The following is a 27,540-nucleotide window of genomic DNA, read 5'->3' as shown; positions in this document are numbered from 1 at the left end:
TCGTTGTTGTTGTTGCTGCTGCTGTTGGGGTCTTCTTAACACCTATTGCATCTGGAAGTCATGACTGTACTGGTATTTATTGACCGCCCTAATTGACACTTATAGCTTGCTCTGGCCTGGAGACTGTAGCAGTCACTTTGCAGTACATGTACGAGACTGAGTGTTGGCAATGCTCTGCATTGTATTGTAACTTTTAAACTCAACCCCATAATTGTTTTCTTTTTTCTTCATAGGCGACATGACAGCATATGTGTGTTGCACTGTACTAGTATTCTGAGTGTTTCATTCTCAATTGCATTGTATCCAGGCACGACTGGACTATTTGCGACAGAACTACCTGATTCGCGAGAATGACTTCTTGACGTTTGATGCAATGCGCCATGCTGCTCAGGTACGTCTTGTCAAGTGCTGTTGGCTGTGGCATTATTAACAGAAAATCTATGGGTGCGCTACTAGTGCACTTGTCTTGCAGACTTGCGTGCTTCTCTGGCGGCAGGCATATGTTACACATCGTAAATGGTGTGTTGTTGTTTCAAATCTTTATTCTCACGATAGCCAGTGGCCAATAAGAGATTGTTGTTGTTGTTGTTGTTGTTGTTGTTGTTGTTGTTGTTGTTGTTGTTGTTGTTGTTGTTGTTGTTGTTGTTGTTGTTGTTGTTGTTGTTGTTGTTGTTGTTGTTGTTGTTGTTGTTGTTGTTGTTGTGCAGTGTGTTGGTCGTGCACTACGAGGCAAGACAGACTACGGTATCATGGTATTTGCAGACAAGGTGAGAATCTTGCCAGTTCCTTCCCATCCACTTCCTGCCCTAGCCTGTGTACTTGTAGTGTTTTCCTTGGTAATACAGTGCAGAGGGACTTTTGATTGTATCCTGACATTGCTGGCCTTTTACAGTGCAGAGGGACTTTTGATTGTATCCTGACATTGCTGGCGTGGTTGTGCAGCTTTAGCCTTATGCGTGCAATGTAGTCAGGGACCACGTCATCTGAGCTCAGAGCGTCCAGTGTGGATTGATGCTGTGTTTGTGTTCACCCGGTGATTTCAGAGGTTTTCTCGAATGGACAAGCGTGGCAAACTACCTAAGTGGATCCAGGTGAGTAAAAATTGACAACATGCTTTTGGTACACCTCTCTTCAACTTCAAGACCGATGCCGTGTCCCACCTCATCTGCATGTACTGTCGTGGACATTGAACTCTGATGGGATGACTGGGGCCGGCGCCCTTACTGCTTTTATCGTGTACATGCACTGTAGTTAATGTACACACTGTAAAAATGGACCAACAGTGCTCACGGCTGCAAGGCCAGCGCCCGTTTGACTTCTCACGGGATTTCAATATCCGCTACAGCACTTGCACCATTACCTAGCTTGTGATTTGTGTGGTCTTTGTAGTTTTTGGTTATTGCTGAGGTTGTCTTGTCACATAAATGAGCAGTGGCTGCAATGCACTGTCTACTGTCACATTTGTATTGATGGATGCGAGTGATGGCTGGAAGATTGTGTTCCTCATGTTGATTTCTGTGCATAGGATCATCTCAAAGATTCAGTGTCCAATTTATCAGTGGAGGAGTCTGTGCAGGTGAGGTTATTTTGTCTTCCTATAAACTGCTATGTGCTTATGATGTGTTGAAGAAGAAAAACACATCACTTGGCACGACATAACTGCATCAATAATAGCTTCCTGCATGACTTATGTCATACAGAATAGCCACAGAATTGGTGGCATCAGTCTGAAAGATCAATAGTCCAAAGTACCTGTTTGCATTGAATTTCGAGGAGCTTGAGCGTCTAGTTCGTATGATACTACCAAAGAGAATGAGAAATGATGAAAACACGAGTGAATGTGCATGTTTTAGATGAGAAGTGACCACTCCCTTATCTGAACATACTCCTCGTTTGAATCTCCTGGAGGCAATCCTGTGCCCCGAGGGGTGCGGATAATCCGTACTCCACTCTGCTGCATATAGTATGAATTGAATTATTTATTTCTATTTTCTCCTGTGTCCAGTGCTGCAAGCGCTTCTTGAAGCAGATGGCACAGCCATTCCGCCAGGAGGATCAGCTTGGCCTGTCACTACTCACCAAGGAGCAGGTGGCTCAGCAGGAGAAGAAGCGAGTGCAGACCGACAGTGTGGCCGGTGGTCGCGTGGAGAGCATGGACATTTCCTGAGATGGTCTTGTGGGCGTGATGGGAACAAAGAACTGACCTCATCAGACTGCTTACTACCTACCAGGGATTACTACTCCCTGCTGCCTCTCGACATGTGTTGATAAGTCGGTCCTTGACCTGGCAGTGACGAACTGCAGTAGCTGTGAATTGGAACATGTACCGTGCAATAGACTGCAAGCCCGACAAGTATGTTGGTGTGTGTATGTGAGCAACACTGTGTTGTGTCCTACCCAACTGACGCCGGTGCCCATTTCAATACATGATTGCACAGCTGTTGTTGTTTTTTTATCCTGTTTTTAACCTAGTATACAGCTGGGGACATTACCATGTACCTGGTATCACCATCCAATTTGTACAAAAGTTTTATTTTCTAAGAACATGAAAACAGAAAATGGGTTAGCGATAACTGTGATTTTCCTAGAATATTCTGAATTTTGCAGAATGAGCATAATCTTTCATGAAATATCTCTCTGCAAGCTTCCAAAGCTCTGAGTCATTGAATAAATATTAATGCTGGGAAAAAAAGAACAGAAAATCTTGAATTCAATCGTGACACGTCGTCTTGAGGTATCGTGGTGCGAGCGCATGCCACTGATGTGTGTATCAGGGTCTCGAACTTCGTTTCAATCGGTCTGCGCTACCATGCCATCCACGCACAGGGCCTGGTCAGCACATGCAGACGGCCAGTTAGGACATCTCAATGCAACTTGCCCAGGATTCTAGGGGTAGGGGTTCGATTGGTTGGTTGATTGGTCCGCTTGGAGGATGATCCCGGGGAATAGAGGCCCTGTGCACCGCTAGAGCTTGTGAAGTTGGTAAACTCCACAGCAGAGTCTGCTCCAGTACTGTGTGGTGATATCACGGTGGCCCATAGATCGAGAAGTAGATGACGGCAATGACAGCGAAAATCAATACACTAGCCAGCATGCTAACTCGGTTCTCTCCGCGCAAACGCTTCAACTCCAACTCTGCAACACAGAGAAAGCAAATATGTACTTGATTTTTTTAATTTTTATCAACAAATATGTAGGAAAATAGAAGGCATATGTAGGCAGGCAGGCAGGCATGCAGGCAGGCGGGCACTAGTAGATGAAGTTCAAAGTACCCACGTAACCCACCAGTAAATTCTTGCGACACTTCCATGCAATAAGATGCTTCAGCAAGCTGACATTTGCCTTGGTTTGACACCACAACTAACTACTTGGCAGGAGGGAGAACTCACCATCATTCTGTATGACCTCGTCTAGATCTGCATACTCATTCTGCACAGATATCCTACACAGATGGACAGAGAAAAGCCATGATGCAACACAAACATTGAAAAAGCCATAAGAATGCTATAACATGGGACTGTACCGTCAAGGATAGCACAAACTGACCGGTATATACCATTCCTACTTGCTTCACACAAACCAATGCCTCGGCCTCATCTCAGGGGATATGTACCAAAAGTAGTCATTGCCAAAGCTTTACACAACACCGTTCCTACAAGTGCACCTTTCTTTCTCTGACATGTGGAGATCTAACTTAAGGCGTTTCTCCAGGCTGTCCAGCAGTTCTTTGTTCTGGTCGACGACACTTTGCAGTGCATCAATCTGCACAAACACAAACACAAACAGCACTGATAATAGAACACAGCGAGCAGTACCTGATGCTGGGATCGGTAAGGGAATTAACTGGTGATAAGAAGCCACACACTAGTAAAGCGAGTGTACATGTACATGCGGCCTAGTTATTGCACCTGACGTCTGTGACCCAAGTGCATGAATTCATGATTTTCGTTCCCACTTTGGGTGTACCGCGCTTTTTTTTTTTAGCACGTGGAGAGACCTAATAGAAGATCATTTTTGATTGTTGTCATTTTGGGAAGCTTGCAGGGAAGACAAAATAAGCAATTATCTAAACATACCCCGTTTCCATAGCAACTACATAGCAACTGACATAGCAACATGCTATTTTGAAGGTGTTTCTTACTTTTTTCAGCAGGCAACGGCACTGGACGAAGAAATGTATAGATCAAGCGTCATTGCAGCTGGGTTAAAATAACTATTATGTGTGCATCAACACATCCACCACCTACATGACTGTATCAGTTATTGCAAAGGAAACTGACAGGTCGCACAATGAAGGAAAAGTAGGGTTTTGTATGTGCGTGCATAGGGGCATATCTACTTTGGAATACATACACTATGGATGCCTGCGTGTATATAATCAATACAGTACAATCATGTCAGTGTACCACAAAGGCCACTTAGAAGGACAACACCCAGAATGCTTGCTATTGTATATTCGGATAACAATCGATCCATTACAGGTACCTTGCCAGAGATAGTCGACATGTTTTCCTCGACAGGTTTTCCGAGCAAGATCTAGCAAAATACTCTTCTCCCGGCTCTCCCAAGGACTAAACAATAGCACATCAACCTCCCTGAAAGTCTGATACATGTACAATGCAGTAAATATTCAAAGCATCAAAGTAATAATTTCACTGACGTGGATCATTATCCTTTTTCAAAATCCTCAACACACGACATCATGATCGTTTCACCCTGACGTCATCGCATTATGACAATCAGCTCATGCTGAGAGCAAAGCGTGCTGCTTGAACCACCTATTTTGCATGTAACTTGTAAGAGGGTCACGAAAACATGCGCCAAAAATTCGGAAGAAGAAAATTGTCAATTCAATCCTGAAGAAACGAACTTACTTACTTCAATCCTGAGCTGAGTCTGAGCACTGACCTCGTAGCGTTTCTCCAGGCACGGTTTATTTTGGGAAAGGAGCGGAAGGCAGCAGTAGGAAATAATCTTGTCATCACCGCTCTGCAATCATGGCAAGTTGATTATGTGTTGTCCATATTTTTACCGTCCTGAAGGATTTTATAATTATTGTATTTGCAGGAAGCACGGATATTTGTATAGGTCCGCGATCATGCATGTAGCTGACTTGAGAATCACCAACAATAGTCAATGTATTGATAACCAAAGTAGCGTATGCGTAGCTCGTGTGCTGTGCAAATGCCTTTCTCAAGTGTACTGACAAAGTCAGAATAGGTTGAACATACTCAAAAGTGGTAAAGTGCATGAACTACTGAACAACAACCCCTTTCTGGTCCACAGGCAGTGTGCAAACTGGCAATAACCAATACAAGCACTGCCAGTATTCCATCACAATAATGCTGCGAATAGAGTTCAATTCGAAAAAAAACATTTGTTGCTCCTAACGAATCTTCAGTAAAACTACATTGATACTAAACAGAAGAACCCAGCAGTATTCCTCATCTGCATTTGAAGGCTAAATTAACTGGTGCGAATATAACAACGATGCACGTTAGATCACCTCCCTGCTGCATCCAGAACTGAAACAAGCAAGTGTCGCAGTATGAACCGTCCATGTTGAGTGTTGATGAGTATGTACAACCAGTGTAGGTTTGGGTCGGTGTGCAGCGGAATCCAAGACTTTGCTGTGCGTGTGCATACATATGCATGTGCATAGGTCATGTTACGTTGCCTGATGCCTGATATGTTGTCTGATAATCGCCCGGTGTAAAGGCGTGCAACGAACCGTTCTGGCTGCTGTGTTAGAGAGCTCTACACCCCCCCCCCCCCCCCACACACACACACGCGCTATTGAGCACTGTTTGAGCGGTGGAAGTCGGCTACTGTGTAGATCATGTTATACGACCAGTCCTACAGCATATGCAGTCTCCACCTGTATAGATGTACTTGCCAGCAATGTTGGCTGAGGATCGCTTTCGCATAAGAGTTTCAGCTGAAAGCTCGTTCTACATGCTATGTTCCTTGTTAGAAGGCTCCGCGCACTGGGTGTCGAGACTGGGTATGCACTGGGTATAGAGCACTGGGTATAGAGCACTGGGTATAGAGCACTGGGTATAGAGCACTGGGTATAGAGCACTGGGTATAGAGCACTGGGTATAGAGCACTGGGTATAGAGCACTGGGTATAGAGCACTGGGTATAGAGCACTGTTTGAGCGGTGGAAGCTTCCTACTAGTACTATGTACATGAACTTTTACGAAACACACACACACACACACACACAAGAACTTCATCTGGAAGGGAGGCATTTTCGCTTAGAGTACCAGTCAGACAAGTCGGATTGTGCACAATGGCAGTATGCTGCTCAGTGCAGGGCATAGATTAACGGCCGGACATCGGACATTTTCCGGCCATTTTCGGCCACTGACTGGACGTTTTCAATTTCACCGAACATAGTGTCAGGTCAAAAAAGTAAAAAAAAAGAGCAGCGACCTTTCGACCTTTTTATGCAGAGTTGGGCTTTCTTCGGAGCTTCGTGCCAAATGCCACTTGCATATCGTACAACTAACACGTATACCGTCGTCTCAGGCGTAGACTTCACTATATTATTTACTTGATCCGCCTGTAGCAACGCTTTGTTGCTACAGTCAATTCAGATACGTCCACATAATGAGTCATTGTGAATATACTTCAGTACTACTACTAAAAAAAAGAAGAAACACCCTGAAAATGTGTTGTGGAAAATGTCCGGGCATGTCCGGACAGATTTCAAAACGGAAGGACATTTGTCCGAGCTAAATGAAATCCTTAAGCTATGCCCTGCAGTGGCTGTTTGTTTTGGACAACGCTCCGGATTGGAGACAGCCCCTAACTTGGTCAATGTCTGACCATCTTTGAAAACGGCTTAGTCTTTACTGTGTATGCGTAGTATATTGGAATGAGCTGTTGTATGCCTCTTTCGTTGTGAACTCTTGTATGGTGTCATTGCAACAATTATTACATGACAAATTGACAATGCATTGTGAAAGATGGGGTGGTTGTGATTTGTGTTGTGATGAGAAGATCTGCTATGGTTCTTTGACTTCTTTTTTCGTGTGCCTGATTTTCTGTCACAGGCTCGAAACTCAGAGAAGGCCATGTAAGTATTACTAAGTATGCATGTACAATAATTGTACATGTAGCTCACATATTGTGTGTCAATTTGCGCTGAGATCTGCAATGTGTACTGTACACATCTGGGAAGTTAATCGCTGCTGTCAGGAGTACAATTCCGTCGAGCAGTATTTCATTGATTTATGCCATCCGGCTGTGCTGGTCTAGCTGAGCTATTGCATCTGAGTGTTGCATGTGTAGAAATACTGGGGTAGTGTCTTGTTGATTGAGGAGAATTGTCCTGTCTTCTGACGTAATAAAAATGTCTCTTGTCTCCTGCAGGCAGGCGTTCTGGTTTGAACTTGTATTGCTGCATGTCTCTGAAAGCTGAGTGTGCGTGCGTGCGTGTGTGTTCATGTGTATGCATGTGTGTGTGTGTGTGTGTGTGTGTGTGTGTGTGTGTGTGTGTGTGTGTGTGTGTGTGTGTGTGTGTGTGTGTGTGTGTGTGTGTGTGTGTGTGTGTGTGTGTGTGTGTGTGTGTGGCTGTGTGTGGCTGTGTGTGGCTGTGTGTGGCTGTGTGTGGCTGTGTGTGGCTGTGTGTGGCTGTGTGTGGCTATGTGTGCTGTGTCTTGATGTCTGTTGATTAGGGCCATGCTGAATCGTTATGTGGCGATGAAGCAATCCGAAGGCAAGGAAGCAGTAAGTTCCTCTCTGTTTGTTTTGTGCTGGTTCTGAATGGCTGGTATTTTGTGATATGTTGTGTATCCGTACGCGTTCACTTTCTATCATATGTATAAAGATTGAACTAACTGCAACTACAATCCATACATCCTGTACACACACCTTGTACACACTCTCTCTTACGGTCTCTAGGCTACACTGCAATTGATATACATAAGATCAAATTTTCGGGCAAGGCCCATCATCAATTGCAGTGTAGCCTAGAGACCGTAAGAGAGAGTGTGTACAAGGTGTGTGTACAGGATGTATGGATTCAAGTATTGGCTACAGTGGAGTCTCCAAACCTTGAGAAAGGTGTTTCCGAATGCAACTACAATGTATACGATAATGCCTAGCTCCGCAGAATGCGCTGCGATAGAGACGAAAGAAGATCTTGTTTGGAGGAGCTTCAGCCTGTTCCAGTGTGGCCGTTCTTCAAGCTTACTGCATTGATGCCGGTCATGACATGTGAAGATGATGTACGAGCTGCATGTATTTCTCAATCTGATCCCAGTACAGGTCTACCCTCGTTACTAGACGACCTCGGGGTTTCAAATTGTTTGTCTTATAATGAGTATTATCTACTATCCGGACTTGCATGTACGACTGTTAAATGCATTTCAGGCGTCAGGGATTTGGGATTGTTTTCTAGGGTAGTGATGAGGTTTGTCTTGTAGCCAATGTCCTACTAACAAGGGTGGACTTGTACCAGTAAGAACATGGGTATGTGTGTTTTCAACTGTTTTGTGTTGTGTGTCATGTGTTTTGTGTTATGTGTCATATGTTATGATATGTCCAGCCTCAGCGTCGTCCCTACCTGGCAACAGAATGCGATGATTTAGCAGCGGCGGAGCGTTGGCGCCATCAGGTACAGGCAGGGATTTTGAGTCGGGTATTTGAAACTGATTTCTGTGCAGCGTGTTTCAAGGTACCGGGGTCTAGTATAGGCTCACCACTGCTAAGATCTTGGCTCGGGTGCTTGTCAGTACTTTGGTGATACTAGCGCGAATCTGGCTAACTGTACTCTACTTGTGTTGTTTCTGTGTTGTGAGCATTTGCGACTATTAGTGGTGCTAGTGGTGCCGCTTCTGATGTACTTTGCAGAGATGGCCGGTCTGCATCAGTTTGCTGTGTTCTTCTTTCCATTGCATTGCCCACCTGCTGGTAACTACCGTAAAGTACCGCCAGAGCGCCCCACCATCTCGTCCTTTCCTGGTCGCACTGTGGAGATGGTGTCCTCCCTGTCCGTCATACAACACGAACCTTGTACACACATTGCACGTTGTGCAGTCAATCCGTACTCAATTTATCTTCGAGCGGACACGAACTCCACACAAAAACCTACCAAGTGTGACCTTAGTGCACTAGGGTTCTCACATCGTACACTTTTCGTTGCACTCTGCCATACGATTTCCATTCCTCTGACTGTAAAATCAAGGTGGGGCACTCTCGCGAGACGGGGCGCTCTCGCCGTACTTTACGGTACAGTCCGTATCGCCTATAAGGTTGGCGGCTATAGTAATATACCGGATATAGTGATCAATTTCTCAAATTCATTTTCATTTGCCATAACTAAGTATACACAGTTATCGCGTATAGTAATAATTGTCTATAGTAATATATCGCCTATAGTGATCAAATTCATATTTCAAAAGACCTTTATTACATTATTTTTGCATCGGTTATAGTGATTGATGTAAAATCAAGTGATGTCCGAGGAGAACAGGGTGTTACTTCTTCGTGAAGAACTTTTCCAGTGAGTGTTGTTTGGTGAGTTTTGCTCGTACAAGTTGCCAAAATACGCCTCCATCATGAGGAAATGCTGATTTTGTGTGTCAGGAGCTACAGCCAGCTACATGACATCGTACATGTATGTAGTGCGTATGTGCACGGCGCGCTGAGTCGTTTGACACCCCACTCGCATACATTGCATGCAGTGTCGGTCATAGTAATATATCGCTTATAGTGATAAAATGCTCAAAATCAAACACCAACGCTATAGGCGATACTGACTGTACTAGTATAGTGTGTGTTGCGTAGTCACATGATTAGTCACATGATTTGTCACATGATTTGTCACATGATTTGTCACATGATCTTCAATCATGCATTGGTTTTCTGCATTTCTGGTCTTTACTGACTTGTAGATTATCCGTGAAATTGCCAAGAAGGTCTCGCAGATTCAAAATGGTGAGTTGTATTGTGCGGTTTGATGGGGTCAGGGTTGGAAAGGCTATTGCTCCCTCCCACAAAGGTTTGGACTGATGCCTGCTGGGAGGTGGGGAACTGCTTTCGTAAGATTCGTGCTCCTCCGTGGAAGAATACCGACACTGCGATCAATTTCCTTCTTTTTTCTCACTCGGAACCGTTGCGTTGTCAGTATCTCTTTTCTGTCTTTGGACTATAATTCTGATGGTTTGGGCTGCTATTGGTATCTGTGTGAGCAGTTGCCACCTGTGTTCTACTGTAGTGGACATTGAAATCGGATGGGATGACCGGGGCCGGCGCCCTTCCTGCCTTAGCGCCGCATACATGCACTGTAGTTCATGTACACACTGTAAAAATGGACCAGGGGTGCTGCTCGCGGCTGCAAGGCCAGCGCCCCAGGGCGCTTGACTGCTCAACGGATTTCACCATGTCCACGACAGTAGTAGACTGTACACTGTGGTGCTGCCTGCCCTGCCCTGCCTGCCAGGCTGTGATAGTGTTGATAGTGTTGATAGTGGTCCTGCTGGACTAGGCAGTCACGCTGTGCGTTTGTCCGTATCTGAGTGTGCATGCGTTCTTTTTCTCTCTTTCAGCCGGTCTTGGCGAATTCCGCATTCGAGATCTCAACGATGAAATCAACAAGCTGCTGCGTGAAAAGCGTCACTGGGAAGACAGAATCATCGAGCTCGGCGGGCCAAACTACTTTGTATGTGCTTTTGCTTTGACGAGGATTATGTACATGTGATACACTGGTGTACTACACTGTACTGGCTGTAGTAGATTGCCTTTGTCATGTGACTCATGTCTTTTCTATACCTTGAGTATGTGTGCAGCAGCATTGACTGTCCAAGGTCTAAGGTGTGTGGTGTGCATGTGTCCCACCCTTGCAGAAAGTCGGGCCGAAGATGTTGGATCATGAAGGCAAGGAGATAGCTGGCAATCGTGGTTACAAGTGAGTACACATCATTACACCACAGACAACTGTACTCATTTCACCGTCCCCTGCTAGCTTATCTAAGTTATCTTGTTTTGCATAGACAGTTGTTTGCATGTAGAACCATAGAAGATACTGCAGGTATCAATGAAGATACTGCAGGTATCAATGAAGATACTGCAGGTATCAATGAAGATACTGCAGGTATCAATGAAGATACTGCAGGTATCAATGAAGATACTGCAGGTATCAATGAAGATACTGCAGGTATCAATGAAGATACTGCAGGTATCAATGAAGTGCTGGGCTGTGTGCAACTACACTACAGCCCTGCAACCCCTACACTGTGCACCGTCCCAGGCTGCTAACTTATTCATGAGCCCAGGCTGAGCTCCACTGTACATGTCCTCAGTCTGTGAGCAGGGTGTCACGCCAGTGTGTGTGGGCTAGTGCCTTCTGCTACTGCTGCTCTTTCACAACTTGCCAGTGTGAGCAGTGCTAACTCTTGGCCCCATGCAATCGCACAGATAGGTGTGAAGTGCCCATCCAAGTGCTGGCTAGCACCTTCAAGAGGCAGGACGTGCCAGGGTGTGTTGTGTCACACCATGCATGACGTGCAGGCAGCCTGTCAATGAACCTCTGACTGTGTGTTTGTCTTTGGTACATGTACCTACATTGTAGTTTTGGTGGGAAATGTGGTGCAGGGGGTGTTAGGTGTTGGTGTCAGCCTAGCAGAGTGTGGGGCACTTTCTCTCCCTCCAATAACACCAAAACTAGCTCTATAAAGTGCTCTGGTGTGCTTGCAACCATCCTCATTCGTCTGGTTGCTGCTTGTTACTACTGATAGCTATGCCTGCTCTTCACTGTGTAAGTTCTCTACTGATAGCTATGCCTGCTCTTCACTGTGTAAGTTCTCTACTGATAGCTATGCCTGCTCTTCACTGTGTAAGTTCTCTACTGCTACAGCTAGCTTTGAGTTGTGCTTTCTGCTTTTTAATCTCGACTACAAACTGTAGAGTTGTTTCCATTTCGAATGTTCTACTTCTTTGAAGGTCTTCTGAGTGTCCACCTTGGCAACTTGCTGTTTGAAGACTGTTTGAAGAGAAGCACATCTCGAAGTGGAAATATAAATAATTTCTCCTGTGCAGTGTACCTTGGGTTTCTGTTGCCATTATGTAACTATTGTTTCGTGTGTGGTGTTGGGTGTGTTCTGATTATAGGTACTTTGGTGCCTCGCGCGATCTACCCGGTGTACGGGAACTCTTTGAACAAGAAGGTGAGGAACGGTCGAACAGTAGCCCTTGACCTAGGCGCCCGTGTTGCTTAGACATTGGCGTTTCTTGTTGTCGTGTCGACTCGTACCATCAGGATATGAACTGCACATCGGATCCAGGAACACTATTAACCTTTTCTTTCTTTCCTTTTATTTGGTGTGGGTTCAGTACGAGTAGGTCCATGTATCTGTCTTAGGCTTATATACATCACATACATTTACAGTAGAAATTCCCTTAACACCTCTACAGACACCTCGACAGCCACCTCTCATTCAGCATTCGGGATGCATTTGTTCCATACTGTACTCAATCAAGTTGTAATACAGCCTCTGTAACTGGGTCACCTCCCAATATGTCTGGCCCCTGGCGTACCTGTAATCAAGGAATGCCTATGTACCTCTGGGTCACTAATTTTAGGTAGCGTATCGTATTCTGTACCTCTGGGTCACTAATTTTATGTAGCGTATCGTATTCTGTACCTCTGGGTCCCTAATTTTCGGTGGTGACTAATTAGTGTTGACGACTGTACGAGCAGTGCATATACGAGTCGTATTCCTGTGTTTCTCTCATTCCTGTTCGACTTGCTCGCAGCACCTGCTGCACCTCGCAAGACCCGTGGCCAGCTCAATCGCCTAATTGACACCGACTACTATGGCTATCGGGATGATGAGGATGGCACACTTGAACCGCACGAGCGGGAAGTGGAAGAAATCGGTGAGTGGGTACTAGTACCAGACTATGTTTTAGTGGGTACCAGACCATGTATTCCTTGTGCTCGGAGTTCTATGGCCCAGTGTCCACTCTCAGTGGAGCTGGTGTTTTGCATGCCCTTTTGCCACGGTATATTGTGTAAAAAATCCATTATAATGTAATGGCTGGGTGTGCGTGGTTGAGTGGATATCCCTCTCTTGCTAACCCCTGTATTGTGTCTGTGTGTGTGTGTGTGGGTGCTTGCCTGCGTGACCACCATCCTCAGCTGTTGCCGCGGCCTGCAATGACTGGAAAGCTAGACACTCGGTCGCGAGTGAGACTGGAGAAGAACAGGATGTTGTGGAGGAGGAGGACATCTATGCAGTGAAAGAGGATGTAAGTACCGTGTGTGATTGCTCTGCTGGAAGATCTGATATACAAGCACGTAATTACACCAAGTTAAGCACACCGCACTTGTAACCGTTAGCCTGTATGCTGGTGAGAATGTACTAGTACTCTACACCATCAAACAAAATTTTACTGAAGTATACTGAACTATGTAAGTCATCAGTGGCTTGAACTTTGACTCTGTGCTTTTGGGCTATAAATAGTGAGGTTCGGTGACTATGGATCGGGTCTGGGTTAGTCGCGCAAATATCTCGTAGATTGTATTTGTTTTAGGGGTGAAACGAGTATCTATTTTGACCAATCGATCACTCGTTCAAAATATTCGATCGAGTATCCGATTATTTCGAGTATTTTATCAAAATTCAAAAGCACTAGATTTGCGAGTTTTCGACCAATTCGGAAGAAATTATCTGTGAACATAGAACAAAAGTCGCCAACGTCTTGTACAGAGTGTAAAGTAACGATTTTCATCACTACTTTCATATCTCAGAACGTTACTTGCCGTGGTGATCGCATCGTCCAAGGTTAAAATACTGACTCTAACCATGCATAACGCATGCATACCAGTGGACCAGCAGTATAACAAAAGTTTTTGAAATACAATGCCAATACTAAAAAAAAAAAAAAAAAAAAAAAACGATCGAGTGCAAAATTTCGAATACTCGCTCGTTTGAAATTTTCGAACGAATACTCGAAATTCGAACTAATCGTTTCACCCCTAATTTGTTTACATTATCCAGGGCTGGTTGGTTGGTAAGACTAAGAGTTGAGATCGCTCTGCCCCACGTAAGGATACAACGTTGCAAAACAGGACGTATGGTCTAGTACTTGTACAGCGGTATCCATATTTCTGTTCCCGTCGCTCGGCTGCTGTTTCAGTTGCCATTATGTCCCTATGGCATCAAAGCACACCATGTTCACGAGTCACTGAACCTTTTTTACGCGAAACACAATCAATTTTGTTTTGTGCACGAGAGTTCACAATGAGTCACTGAAACTCCCTACTAGTGAATGTCTTCATTCATTGCTCACTTGCAGTCGCAAGCACACGGGTCCCTTTTTTTCAGTGTGTACAAGTACATGGACTACAGTGCATGCACGCACTAACTGCAGTACGGCCGCTGAACCCGCTCATCCCATCTGATTTCAACCAGTTCACGACAGTACTATGCATAATTGTGGTGCAATCTATCTAGAATGATGATCTTGAAGACACAAGCAAATCGGCAGCTGACGGTGAAGACGGTGACGAAAAGTCGTTTGTCGCCCACGTTCCGGTACCATCGCAGAAAGATGTAAGAGCTTTGATACCCTTATACATGGGGTTGCACTTGAAAGTACTCGCTGGATTCTGATTGGCTGAGGGCGGTTGACCAATCATTTCAGGTGTGAAGTTCTGAGCCAGGATAGGCCATACAAGTAATCATTACGGGAGGGGACGGTGGTTAGTCTTATAATTATAGAATGGTGCCGTGGGGTTTGAATTCAGATTTCTAGTGTGGTTGACTTGGAAATTCTACGTGATCCGTGGTCTATGCAACTCCCCAAGTACGGCCCAAGCAGGCCATGTGCAAGCGTGTATAAATCGGCTCTGCCCCACAGGCGGCTATAACGGCCAGTTGCAACTTTGGGCGCACATGTACAGCATGCAGCTCTTCGTAGCAACCTCGTTTTCATTCTGGCCTTGGGAAAGAGTTATACTAAGGGACAAGTCGCGCACTCATGTTGTGGGGGACAAAATTGCTGGACTTCTGGATCCCATATATTACATTCCATCCCAAAAGTGTTCGGCTGTCACTAGTAGACTGCACACATGTATTCATATCAATTTTTTGATCTGGATATGTGATAATGACATACGTGTGCATTGTGAAGTGGTTACACTCACTGAAATCCAGCCTTGTCGGGTACAGTGACAGTAACGTTAGTTTTAGCCGAAAACTGTAACTTCATGTTTCCCCGACTTTAATACTTTCTTTTTGTTTCAGATGGAGGCATTACTTGTCAAGCGGAAGAAAATGGTGAGTGCCCACGCATACTTTACTTCAAACTCTTAATGACAACATCTTTCCAAGAGTACAGTGATAGACCAAGTGTTTGTGCATAGTGATGATACCGCATACCGGCTACGGATTGACGAATGACGATTCCTATGATTCGCTGTGGGTACGGCTGTGGATCATTATATAATTTGTTCAACGAGGATTCCTAGGATTTCGTTATCTCTCCAGTTCACTGACAGTTCTTTTTATCTTTCTTATTTTAGGAACTACTGGAGAAGTATGCGTCGGAGTCGCTTCAAGCACAGAACCAAGAAGCAAAGGCATTGCTAGGACTGAGCTAGTGCTTCGTCACCACAACACGACCGGAACCCCAGTAGCATTTGAATTCATGCTTGATCTACGCACATCATTCTCAACAACCATAAAACGCCTGTTTCTTTTTTCATCCTTTTTGGTCTTATATATAAACATAGCTTTACCTGTCATAAAAACATGGAAATATACAATGTACATAGTATACACAGTTCAAAATTTAGAGAAAAAACAACAACACTTTGCAAGGACATCAACCAGAACATGATTACACTATCCTCTCTAATATTCTACTAAGACACTGCACAACAGGGGCGCTACTTAATTATATAAATTGGGGGAAGGAACCATGGGAAAGCGAGAAACAGCCAGAGAGAAGACCAAAAAGCAATCGAAAAGAAATTCACAACTGGCTGATGGGCACAGTCACAAGAAGTTTGATGGCATTAATTTTCCATGGACTTCACACCTCCTGCAAGGTAACAAACAGAACACAAGGAAGAAAAGTTTCATTAAATTCACAGATTAATTCGGTTGATGCCTGACAAAATAAGGAAGTCAACGTGGGACGCCCCAGTCTCTCTAGGTCTCATTTGTTTGTAGAACTCATTCTAGCTTCTGCAAGCCACGTGCAACCGGATAGCTTTTTGTACATATTTCGACCAGAAATCATGCACCGGTATGCGGATCGCGAGGTCCGGTTATGTTGTATGCGTAACGTATGATGCACATCAGTAACCAGCGATTTTCTTCCGTATGGCGAGGGATCCGGATAAACGAGGACTGAATAAGTGAGGTCTGAGCATGAACAGTGAATAAGTATCTCAAGGGGTGTAAATTCGCTGACAGCAGAAATCAACTTTGTGATAATTATGGCAGCATGGCCAAGCAAGATTGCGTATGGTGCAGGAAAAGTGAGTTGCGGTGACTTGAAATTCGGCCGTGGGCTTTCTCTGCAAGAGGTACACACTCTGGTCTATGTAAATGTAGTTGTACAGTGCTGCTCAATGAAATCCGATCACGAGAATCAAGTACGTGTTGGGTGCTGTGCAGCCCTAGACCTACGGACACAGGGCTGCTGTGAACTGGTCCAGGGAGCATACTAACTCAATGAGCACCACTGTACATAGCTCACAATGAACAGGCATGGCTGGCAAGTATGCATGTTGCGCAAATACACTACTTGGGTAATAAGAGTATAAATCCACTGTTGCACATGTACCAATAGTACAAAAGCCGAGATTGTGGATCCCATGCTTGAACGTGTCGCCCACCCAGGCCTAATAAGTAACATCACCCTACTGGGTCGTAGCAGCAGTGCACAGTAACGTGTGCCATCACACTTACAGAGTCACCCTTCATGGCATTCTCCGCTTCCAGAGACGTCACCTTACTCTGCAAGGCATCATGCTGCACAGCCAAACGACAATGTACACACACCCAAAGGGTAATAAAAATAACAGCATGCTTCCAAGTACAACTACAGTGAGGATACCCATGTGTGTAGTGTGTGCTAATTGATTCAGAGTTTGCGAAAAGGCTGCTGGACCAGGAAATATAATGGCACATCACAATCGACCACATGCAATGCACCTCTGTCATAGTTCTGCTTCACAATCTCCATAAACGGAGAGTGCATACAAGTTGGGTCGTAAACAAATAGCGAAGTTCATGCAAAGACGGCAAAAATTGTTCTCGTTGAGTTGAATGTTTCTTCCAACTTCTTCCAAGCGATCCAGGTACCTGGAATGACACCAGATTAATACTAGTGGCAGAGGACCAGGCAGACCATCTCCTTGATTTCTGAAACAAATCCTTAAGCCACACTAACCTTGCCCTGCAACGCAGCAAGCTCTTCCTTCATGGATTCGGAGCTGGAGTTAGCTGCGCTCACTTTCGCCTCTAGGTCTGCCACTTTTTGACCGTCACTTGAAGCTTTAGCCTGAGGACACATGATATAAGAAAGAGCAACTATTGAACGTCACAAAGCAAAGGAGTATACACTACTTGAGTCATCCAACAAACGCCACTAGAAGAAAAACACGCGGCACCAACAACGGAGTTTCGAACTCGAGTAAAGTTAGTTACTGACAAGTCTTAGTACTTGGAGTAAACTGATGTACTAGTATTCTGGGAATACACAGGATGTATTCCACAAAAAAACTTTCACACAACGCATAACTCTTGACGACAAGGACGTAACAGCCGGGTACAAGTTCATGCAGCCCAAACACTCACCTTCAAGCCGTCAAGTTCAGAGCGCAGTGAAGAGGCGTCTTTGAGTGCTTGCTGACATTCGGCAGACTTCTTATCAAGAGCAGCCTGATGAGATTGCTCTTCTGTGGCTATCTTCTCCTCCAGACCACCAAGAATCTCATTCTGCAAAGACAAGACACAAAGCACAGGAGATACTTACTCGTGTTATTGACCTGCACTGCACTGCACACTGTCAACACCAAGGCCAGGAAAGTAAGAGAGGAGTGTTAACATCGATAACGCCAGAGACGGGTCACCGAGTACTTTCGAGAAAAATTATGACAACAAGACTTCGTTCACTCATGAACCTTGGTAGGGCCGGATGACTTGTCCCTATACATGTAGGACACCTGATAGTTGCCAAGGCTATGGCCAATAGCTGGTTTTGTGAACTTCGTTTAGTTTGGGAGGTGGATGGGCACCGCCGGAAGGCCAATCTGACCAATTGAACCAGCAGCAATGTGTGCACTGACTGCTGCACCAGCTAGGATCATGAGAAGTGAGTGCTGCGTTCCAGTAGGCGCACGTGTCACTAGCTTAGCTCTACACTAACCGTGTCATGGAGCACCGTGGACAGGTTATCAGCCTTGGATTGCCACTCATCACGTGACTTCCTCAGCTCAGCCTCCTCAGTGCTTTCAACTTGGGTCGCTTCAGCTTGGGACTTCTCCAGCTCTGTGATGCGCTTCTGCAGGAGAGCTTGTTCGCCCTGAGCTGACTTCAGCTGCACAGAACACACACAGCAGAAACAAGACCATACACTTTTGCAAGACATCGACCGCTGCAAGGGTCTGTGCTGAGCTATCTACGGGGCTGCTCTGGCAAACTGATGACACCACCAAACAACAAACAACTGATATTGCTCGCTAGTGACACAAGCAGTTTGAGGTATTGTAAGGTGTGGAATGAGTGCAAAACAGAGAGTGAATTACATCACACCAGGCAGGTGATAATACACCAGTTGCTTTAGTGAGAGAATGACAGGCAGAGTGCAGATAAGCTACACAAGGACAAGTGAATGGAGAGTGTGAAATACCAACTCTTAATTGGTCATAGGGGCATGTAGCAACAACCACTCATACAATGCATGCCACTACACAGCCAATCAGATAATATCACCTGTATGTCCCCCTTTCTTAAGCCCCTTCCTCACAAAATCATTTTCCTACAACGACTGGTTATTATCACTATCCCTCTAAGATAATAGATGAATATCTCAATGCCATAAGGTGAAGTCAACTGAATAAAACACCACCAGACATACCTTAGTGTCAGCTGATGAAGCATTGCTCTGCACCAAGGTCTTTTCCGCCTTGAGGCTGGCCTCGAGCTCAGCGATCTGCTTCTCAAGGTCGGGCACACGACTATCAGCAGTCGAGGCTGCGGTGGCTTCGCTGCTGCTTGCAGCCTTCGCCTGTGCGCGGGCTGACTCGGCCTCCTTCTGGGAAGCGTCGGCTGCACTCTTGGCAGCCTCGGCCTCCTTCTGGGAAGCGTCGGCTGCACTCTTGGCAGCTTCGGCCTCCTTGTTGGCCTTCTCGACCTGGGCCTGCAGCTGGCAGATCTCTTTCTGGAGAGAAGCACACTCTTCACTAGCTGAAGCATCAGCATTGGCTGCTGCCTCAGTAGCTGGAGCAGCCGTGGAGCTGGCCTTTGCCAGATCTTCCTCGAGGTTATTCACGCGCGTGACGTACTGCTTCACATCAGCTTCCTAGCCAAGACACAGGTACAAAAGCGAGCAAAAACAAACCAAACACTGAGAACAGGTCCAAAACGACAGGCAGTTCAGCAGAATAGTTTACACGCTTGCTGAACAGAATCCAGCGCAAAGCCAGCACTGTTTATCATGCAACACTAGTACACAGTGCAACTGTATGTGTTTACTGTTTCACTACTGTAAAGGCAGAAATTTTCGGTGGCGTAATATTTTCGGTATTCTCCAAAATCGGCGGTTCGGTAGAGGGAAATACTAGTACTACATGTATAAATATCGGTTGTACCGAAATTTTCGGTGCGTTTTATTTTCGGTAAAAATTGTCGGCACCGAAGTTACCGAAAATAAAACACCACCGAAAAGTTCTGCTTTTACAGTATGGTGACCATGGGCCATGGCCAGAAATTTGGTCAACCTGGTGTGACCGTTGCAGCAGCAGGGAAACCATGATCGTGAGAGTGTTGAGAAAGGGAAAGTGCGAAATCATGTAATAATAATAAAGTAAAGTAGGGTTCGCAGATTCGCGTTACCACCGGCTATACTGTATTGTGTTGAGAACACACAACCAGTGCAATCATGTACATGTACTCGGTTTGAAAACCACCGCAACAAGTTCCCGCTTACCCTCTTAGCGAGAAGAGCCTGGATCTCGGTGCTCTGGAGACGCAGGCGCTTGTTCTCGTCAATCAGCTCAACACTGAGGAGCAAGAAATCAAACAGTGAATGGGGAAAAAATTGGTGTGGTCCAGGACAAAGGGAGATAGACAGCCAATATGGCACACATGAATACGAGACAGATTTCCAGCTGAAAATAGTTCATGTACAGAACAATGAACGGATAGCTACAACGATGTCACATAGTCCAGTGGGACTATCTAGAAGCATGCCGACAGATTCAGCCCACTTTCATCTAATCATCCAAGCACTAGTAGCAGCATAGCATATGACTGGAGGTCAACTGATGACACGCACAGTGCCAGCTCAGAATACAGGCACATCACACGTTCGGACAATGCCAGCTCACAATACATGTACAGGCAAATCAGTGTCACATTTTGTGAGTGTCATCGTGACAAGCAAAACCCACTGTCGGCGACCTTGTCACCAAACATGACAACTCTCTGTGCCGCACAATGGCACGTGATAAGCCATGCTACAGTCGCATGCAGCACGAGGCTGGGTGAGCTGAGCAGCAGCGGGCCACAGCTCAGTTCAGCTAGCTGAGTAGGCGCTATCACCACCACCACCACCACCACCACCACCACGCAGCAGGTGCACAGCACCAGCTCAGCCATCAGGCGATCACCCAAACTGTCCTCTTTTTGTCACCTACACGCTCTAAACTATCAACCGACTGGCACCACAGAGAACGTACACACGCTATGCTCCCAATGGAACAACAACAGGTACCGCCCCAACACAAAAATTAATTTGCATACTCGACCAAATTGCTGCACCCCCCCCCCCCCCCCGAACAAAATTCCACCCTTCTCAGGTAGATGACGTAACCCTTACCGCTTAGCGGAGAGCTGGTGGAGGTGCTGAGTGTTAGCCTGGCGAGCTGAGCACATACACACATATAAATTATAAATAAAATAAGAAATGATGCACAGTGGAGAGGGGCCTTGTACTGCAGTTGCTTTACATGAGTATCCATTCCATTCATATCTGGGAAATTTGTGAGAATAAATACCCTTTGGCATCATGTTTCCATCAACCACCACACTGCGCTCTCCAGGCGACCTCGACACATTGCCGAATGCGGCTGCTTACCCCTTCAACTGGCATCATGTGTCAGTGGAAAGATTTTCAACTCAGATCTAACATTATAATTATGGCATTCACAAAGGACGAAACAATTCTGTCCGCAGGTTGAGTAATTATGGCATTCACAATTAAATGTTTACCGTGGACTTTGCATGAAGAGCAGTTCTTCAGCCAATTTCCGAAGGGGGCCCCAGCCATCAACCAAATAAATAACGAGTTTCAAAAGTGATAAAGAGCAATTTGCCCCTTGCACGATCTCATCTCAGTCATAGGTGCCAGCTCCTATGAGCTGTCCGTATAGTACTCAAATCTATAGTTCCTCATGTCGGACTAGGGTTAGAGTCCCCCGAATCCAGTCGCTTTTAGCTGGACTGCTGTGCAAGAAGCGCTGCAGCAGTAGCAGGCACATACATACACATACACACACACACACCGTGACAATGATCTGTACTTACTGCTCTCTAGCTCCTCGCTAAGTTGATCACAGCGTGTCTTCAGCGTGCTAATGGAGTCATTGGTACTTTTGGCACCTTTCTGCACACAACCAAAAAGCACAAACCAAGGTGCAGTGTACATATAATCATGTTCAGCCATTCACAACTGCCACGCTTCAATTTAAAAATTGAAGAAAACCAGTCGCAATACGCAACAAAGTGCTAGTACACGAAAAACCTATTGTGTGCAGGCATGCATGCTGCACACACACGTACACACACACACACACACACACACACACACACACACACACATGCACACACACACACATACACACAAAACACGATGAGAAGCGCATCATGACACCTACATGTGTTTCTAAGACACAGACTAGGAGCATCGTCGAAACAGCGAGGCTAGTGCAGCACTGCCCATGTACAGCTGGAGCCACGCCACACCACACCACATCACCATCAACACCAACTCACCGTGACCCAGCTACCCTGCTGCTCAGCACGCTCCTTCAGGAACTCCACAAGGTCCAGACACTCAGTCTGACTCAGGTCAAGTTCGTTCATCTGCTCACGCAAGTTGTCCAAAGCACCTGAAGATAAGGCGTAGGAAAGGCAAACACACACGTTGTTCAACAACACTACTAGTACTAGCACATTGGGATAGTCAGCAGGGATACTAACTTTCAATGAAGAACCATCACGCATACCTATACTGTAGTCCAATCTATGATGTCATTTTACCATCACCCACACCTATCCATGATGTCATTTTACCATCACCGATACCTACATAATAATGTCATTATCAAACAGATGCACTGAGTCCATGTGTACTTCCATTCCTCCCAGACATTGCACACCACTGCAAAAGACAGAGCCCCCACCTACACCTGCCATAGCAAGATGCACTGCATGTTCTACAAACTAACTTCATGTACATGTACAGGGTTGCAAAGACTAGAGAATCTGGTGATGTACACACACACACACACACACACACACACACGCACACACACACACCACCACCACCATCACCACACACCACCACCCCCACCACCATCACACGCACACACACACCACCACCATCACCACACACACACCACCACCACACACCACCACCATTACCACACACACACACACACCACCATCACACGCACACACAGTACTTCAAAGCAAATTAGTTTAGCTGGGAGAAACCACAGTCACAACTACATGTGGCACTAGCAGCTGCCACAAACCCCAGCATGACCACCACCGTGGGACTACTCTACTTCATTACGTGTCCTCATGATCCTTTTGAAGCAGCCAGTGTGACCTGCAGTTCCCTCAGGTACACTTGCGAGGCCACTTCCTTCCAAACATCCGGCACATGGCAAAGATGACAACTAGAAACAGGCCACTCAGGAACCGCACTTGCCCATGGTCATGCTCATCGGCACACAGTATTTCTGTGACTCTTTCTCTGTTTCCTATCACTATAGGTACATTACAATTAGTAACAAATGATACCGCCAGTAATAGTAGATTTCCTACCCCTTGGTAAGTTTACATGTCCTATTACCGTACTATTACCAGCAGCAGTAGCAGCACCCAGTCTGCGCCCGCCACAGCTTACAAGGGTGGTCTCAGTGCCATTGGGTAGTATGGTGTACTGGACTGTGTTTTCTTTCCAGCCTGACAAGCAGTAAACTTATCAAGATGCTGCTGGCACAAATTATTAGTGAATAGACTTCGAATTGAAGCGGATAGCAGCATTTTTGTTTGCAAATGGCTATATGCATACCCACACACTCAAATGTGAACAAAGTTGCCCATGTTCCATGCTCTTTACATGCACACACAGACACATAGTACAGACACAAAGACACAGACACACGCACACACACACAGACACACACACACACACACACTGGAACTGACACATGCTGACGATGTGCCAAGTGGTGCTTTCAAAAAAGTCATGCCCAAACAACCACCATCTGCACCAAAACAATACATCAGTCTACTCCTCACCTTTCTTCTTTGGCTTGGACTTTTGCGTTGGGGGTGAAGATTGCACAGGTTTCGGTTTGCTTTGAGCCTGTGCAGCCTTTTTGGGCTTCTCAGTTTTCGGGCTGGCATTCTGAGTTTTGCCAGGAGCAGCAGTAGCAGCAGCAGTATCTGTGCCAGAGGCAGGAGGTGATGGATTTTTGCTCTTTCCAGAGCCATCTCCAGATTTCGCACCTCGTGGCGATAAGCGAGAAGCGCTAGCTCCATCAACTGTGATCTTGTTAGCACTGGCAGCCTTGCTCTTGGGTGACTTCTCTACAGCGACGGAGACCTTCTCCTGCTTTTCCGCAGCACTATTTGCCTTGCCAAGCGATTTCCCTGCAGCCTTGGCCTGCGCCTCGGGTTGAGAGGCTTTCTTTGAAGGCCCGGCAGGCTGTGGGCTTGGCGGTGATTTCTTCACCTCCTTCTGCTGAGCAGGAGATGGCTGTGGAGTCTCTTCTGTTTTGATTGCCGGCGGAGGCACTGGCGAGGCTGTGCTATCCGAATCCGCCGTGTTCGAAGTACCCTTTTTCCTGCGATCATTCTTGCGTCGCTTTACCTTACGGGCACTTCCATCGACTTCCTCCACATCATCATCATCAAGCCTCCCTTCATAAGGCCTTTCATTAGCACTGAGTACATAGCCCAAGACAGCTACCACAAGAAGAACTACGGCCGCCACAATAAGTATCGCGATGGCATCCATCATTGAACAGTAAATTTTAGCAAATAATTATTGAGTTCTAATGGAAAGAAATAAAGTCTGACAACTCCACAATCGTGGAGGAAAGACCCTCTCACACCGTCAAACTGTGGCAAGTCTACTACATGCCTACAGCAAAAATTGCGAACACCTTTGTCTCCGTCGTTCAGTTTGATAACACAACAGTTGGAGAGACAGCAGCAGATTTATGTTGAACAAACTGCCAGAAGAATGGACAGGCTCGGTCGAGTCTCCCCTCCGCTGACAGCTCTCTTGTACAACAGTCAACAGCAATGCAGCCTAGCCTGTGCACATGTGCGGGGGCAGTCAGTTGGTTCGCCTCTGCGCGATCATGTGATGTGTCGGTGTAGAATCTGTACTCAGTCTCTGATCGCTAGCGCAGAGTCTGTACGGAGTTTGTATCCTGAGGTGCACATGCGTGCAGGGAGTCGTAGATCAGTAGATCGATCTACAAGTACGTGTAGATCTACGTGACTTGTGTGCGTCAGGTTTTTTTCTCCAATCCCGACTCCCGAGTCCCGATCGGCCGAGACTACAACTGCTCGTAGTACCGTAATATCAAAGAGTACATCGGGTTATGTACTCTAGTCTTGGTGTGATCTGCTTCAAACAAACAAAAATCAAACAAAAAGTGAAGTGTCCATGGATCCTAGCGCCTCCGGGACCCTGCGTCCCCGGACCGACCGCTATTACCATCATTACTAGTGATTGCATTATTATAATAGCCGCTAGCTAGCTCAGCCGCAATAATCATTACATTGTACAATTATTAGAACCAGGGAGTCGTATAGTACTATACGACTCCCTGATTAGAACTGAGTTTCGTTGTTTCCTCACGGATGCAGTGGCAGTGGATCCCCTGAGTAAGCACATCACTAAGTTTTTCTTATCATCACGACATTAGAATGTCTGTCATCAGCCTCCAGATAGGACAGTGCGGCAATCAACTGGGCGCCAGCCTGCTCAATCAGCTATTCCTGGAGTGCAGAGGAACAGAGCGAATGGGATGTTTCTTTGAGCCAGCAGCAGGAGCTACAGCAGAGAAGCCACACAGTCATGCCTCCTCTGCCTCAGGTCTACAGCTTGAGCCATCACCAGGAGAAGGTCTTGCAAAGCATCAGCCAGGGTGGTATGCTCGATGCTGCATGATAGATACTGAGCCAAAGGCTATTGAGAAAGCCAGGGAGTTGGCGGTGAAGACGCCACGAGCGTTGCCGGGATGGCGATACAACCCCGCTTACCAGGTGGTCGGGCAGCGGGGCGCAGGCAACAACTGGGCAATTGGCTTCCACGAGCACGCGCATAACATGTCGGAGAAGATCCAGATGTGCGTGCGGCGCGCGTGCGATGCGTGCGACCGCCTCGCCGGCTTTCTGGTGTTGATGAGTCTGGCCGGCGGCACTGGATCCGGTGTGGGAACGTACACGTGCGCTCTGCTACGTGACCTGTACCCGAGCGTGTTCATTCTGTGCGTGTCAGTTAGCCCGTACAGTACAGGCGAGGTCATAGTACAGAATTACAACGCCGTGCTGGCGCTAAGTCGACTGCACGCTAGCAGTGACGGCGTGCTGATGCTCGCTAACGACGGCGTGCACAAGATCTGCCGGCAGCGCATGGCTCTGGACAAGATATCCCTGCACAACCTGAATGAAGTGCTGGCTCAGCAGCTGAGTGCCGTACTAACACCGTGCCGCGTCGATCAGCCTGTGTTTCGCATGGCCGATATGTGCCAGCATCTGTGCTCGCACCCGGACTACAAGCTGCTGCGCCTGTACTCACTGCCGCAGCTGGCGTCGGGCCGTCGCGAGTACAGCTCCTACTTGTGGAGCGGCCTGATGCATCCGCTCTGTCAGATGCTCCGGACCAGCTGTGCATCAGAGGATGGCATTGATTGGTCGCCACACACAGTGGGTAGCAGTGGGGTTAACACACGGACCAGGAGCAGTACCTACACCGCTGTCGCCAGTTTACTGATATCTAGGGGTAAGGGAAGCAGCCTCGTTGATACGTCCGAGTTCCAGACTGACGCGAGCCTGCACTGCACATGGGCACAGCGCCCGTTTCAGGCGTGGACGTGCGAGCGAGCCATGAGCTTCTCGGACAAAGTGTGCGCTGTGCTATCCAACACCAGTGCGTGTGTGCCAGCGCTGAAGACATTCAGCAGCATGGCGTGGCGTATGTACACGTCGCGGGCTTTCCTACATCAGTACACCAGCCATGGTATGGAAGAATCAGACTTCTTGCAGGCGTTCAGCAATGTTGAGCAGACCATCTCCAACTATGAGAGCCTGCAGGGCAGTACTACTAGTATACAGGACATGGGTTTAACATGAACACGCTGTGTGATGCATGTACAGGGTATATTGAACATGAATATGCTGTGTGATGCGTGTGCGGTATCTGAGGCATTTTTTGTTGATTTCACTGGAAAGGATCATATGACTAGGACGGGTGGGAGAATTGCCAATACCAAAACACTAGTATTGTCTGGCAGTGGTGCTAGATCTAGGCGCGATTAATCACGATTCACGATCAGTACTCGCACTGTTTTCTGCTATGTGACATGCGAAACTCAACAAGCTCGGGCGACACTCGATTCGCAATCTTTTTGGTTTCTGCGAGATTTTCCAAATGCAGTGCATAGCTGCATACCGGTAGTAAAATGTATGTGCACTACTTGTATACCCAGGCTGGTAAACTGTACTTGTGTATGTTGCGCGTCACGTTATGGAATAAGTTGAATTTCGGTCAACTGGTTACTTCTGCAACAGTGGCCTTGCGATTGCTTGCGACGGGCATTTCCTTGTCGCAAGTGTTGTATATTGCGTCACAGGAAGTAATGTGAATCGTGCTTTGGTCATGGAGCAACCGTCTTGAAGTTTACCCCAGGGGGAGTCGTGAAACAAGGGTTCCCGCGGCTCCTTGGTTTATGTCGGTGGCATGTTGCAGTTCTGTGTGCTTGCAGTTAATCCGCAAGAAAATGTAAAAATCCTCAACTCGTACAACTCAGGACATGCAG

General features: G+C 46.5%; 4 protein-coding genes across 6 annotated transcripts in view; 3 read left to right on the top strand and 1 right to left on the bottom strand.

The window, feature by feature from the left end:
- Positions 1-2,714, top strand: part of LOC135814425 (general transcription and DNA repair factor IIH helicase subunit XPD-like) — a 29,832-nt gene extending 27,118 nt beyond the window's left edge. The window contains exons 25-29 of the mRNA XM_065327547.1: positions 308-391; positions 708-767; positions 1,044-1,091; positions 1,526-1,576; positions 2,006-2,714. Of these exons, the coding sequence (XP_065183619.1) occupies positions 308-391; positions 708-767; positions 1,044-1,091; positions 1,526-1,576; positions 2,006-2,167 (405 nt within the window). The 3' untranslated portion in view covers positions 2,168-2,714. The remainder of the gene's footprint in view (positions 1-307; positions 392-707; positions 768-1,043; positions 1,092-1,525; positions 1,577-2,005) is intronic.
- Positions 2,715-4,833: 2,119 nt separating this feature from the next.
- On the top strand, positions 4,834-15,793 carry LOC135814424 (pre-mRNA-splicing factor ISY1 homolog). 2 transcript variants are annotated; one of them, XM_065327545.1, is made up of 13 exons: positions 4,834-5,000; positions 7,061-7,083; positions 7,685-7,736; positions 8,557-8,625; positions 9,905-9,947; positions 10,559-10,671; positions 10,856-10,917; positions 12,120-12,175; positions 12,765-12,887; positions 13,150-13,259; positions 14,468-14,566; positions 15,260-15,292; positions 15,538-15,793. In XM_065327545.1, exons 1-13 carry the CDS (start codon positions 4,998-5,000, stop codon positions 15,613-15,615), a joined length of 864 nt encoding a protein of 287 aa, XP_065183617.1. In that variant the 5' UTR covers positions 4,834-4,997; the 3' UTR covers positions 15,616-15,793. The 2 variants fall into 2 exon arrangements, with proteins under 2 accessions (XP_065183617.1, XP_065183618.1); XM_065327546.1 differs by lacking the exon at positions 14,468-14,566.
- LOC135814421 (myosin-4-like) lies at positions 15,708-24,757 on the bottom strand. 2 transcript variants are annotated; one of them, XM_065327541.1, is made up of 12 exons: positions 23,783-24,757; positions 22,244-22,359; positions 21,776-21,854; positions 21,069-21,114; positions 20,178-20,250; positions 19,356-19,550; positions 19,107-19,313; positions 18,396-18,566; positions 17,825-17,965; positions 17,418-17,528; positions 16,934-16,996; positions 15,708-16,058 (listed from the first exon to the last, which is right to left on the bottom strand). In XM_065327541.1, exons 1-12 carry the CDS (start codon positions 24,504-24,506, stop codon positions 16,050-16,052), a joined length of 1,935 nt encoding a protein of 644 aa, XP_065183613.1. In that variant the 5' UTR covers positions 24,507-24,757; the 3' UTR covers positions 15,708-16,049. The 2 variants fall into 2 exon arrangements, with proteins under 2 accessions (XP_065183613.1, XP_065183612.1); XM_065327540.1 differs by having other exon boundaries at positions 19,107-19,550.
- A 332-nt stretch (positions 24,758-25,089) lies between these two features.
- On the top strand, positions 25,090-27,289 carry LOC135814422 (tubulin delta chain-like). The gene has a single exon (XM_065327543.1). The coding sequence runs from the start codon at positions 25,427-25,429 to the stop codon at positions 26,852-26,854; it is 1,428 nt and encodes a 475-aa protein (XP_065183615.1). The 5' UTR covers positions 25,090-25,426; the 3' UTR covers positions 26,855-27,289.
- The last annotated feature ends 251 nt before the right edge of the window (positions 27,290-27,540 follow it).

This window comes from Sycon ciliatum, chromosome 4, assembly GCF_964019385.1.
Source record: "Sycon ciliatum chromosome 4, ocSycCili1.1, whole genome shotgun sequence".
NCBI lineage: Eukaryota > Metazoa > Porifera > Calcarea > Leucosolenida > Sycettidae > Sycon > Sycon ciliatum.
The sequence above is the reverse complement of the archived record's forward strand: the minus strand, read 5'-3'. Positions and strand labels throughout refer to the sequence as shown.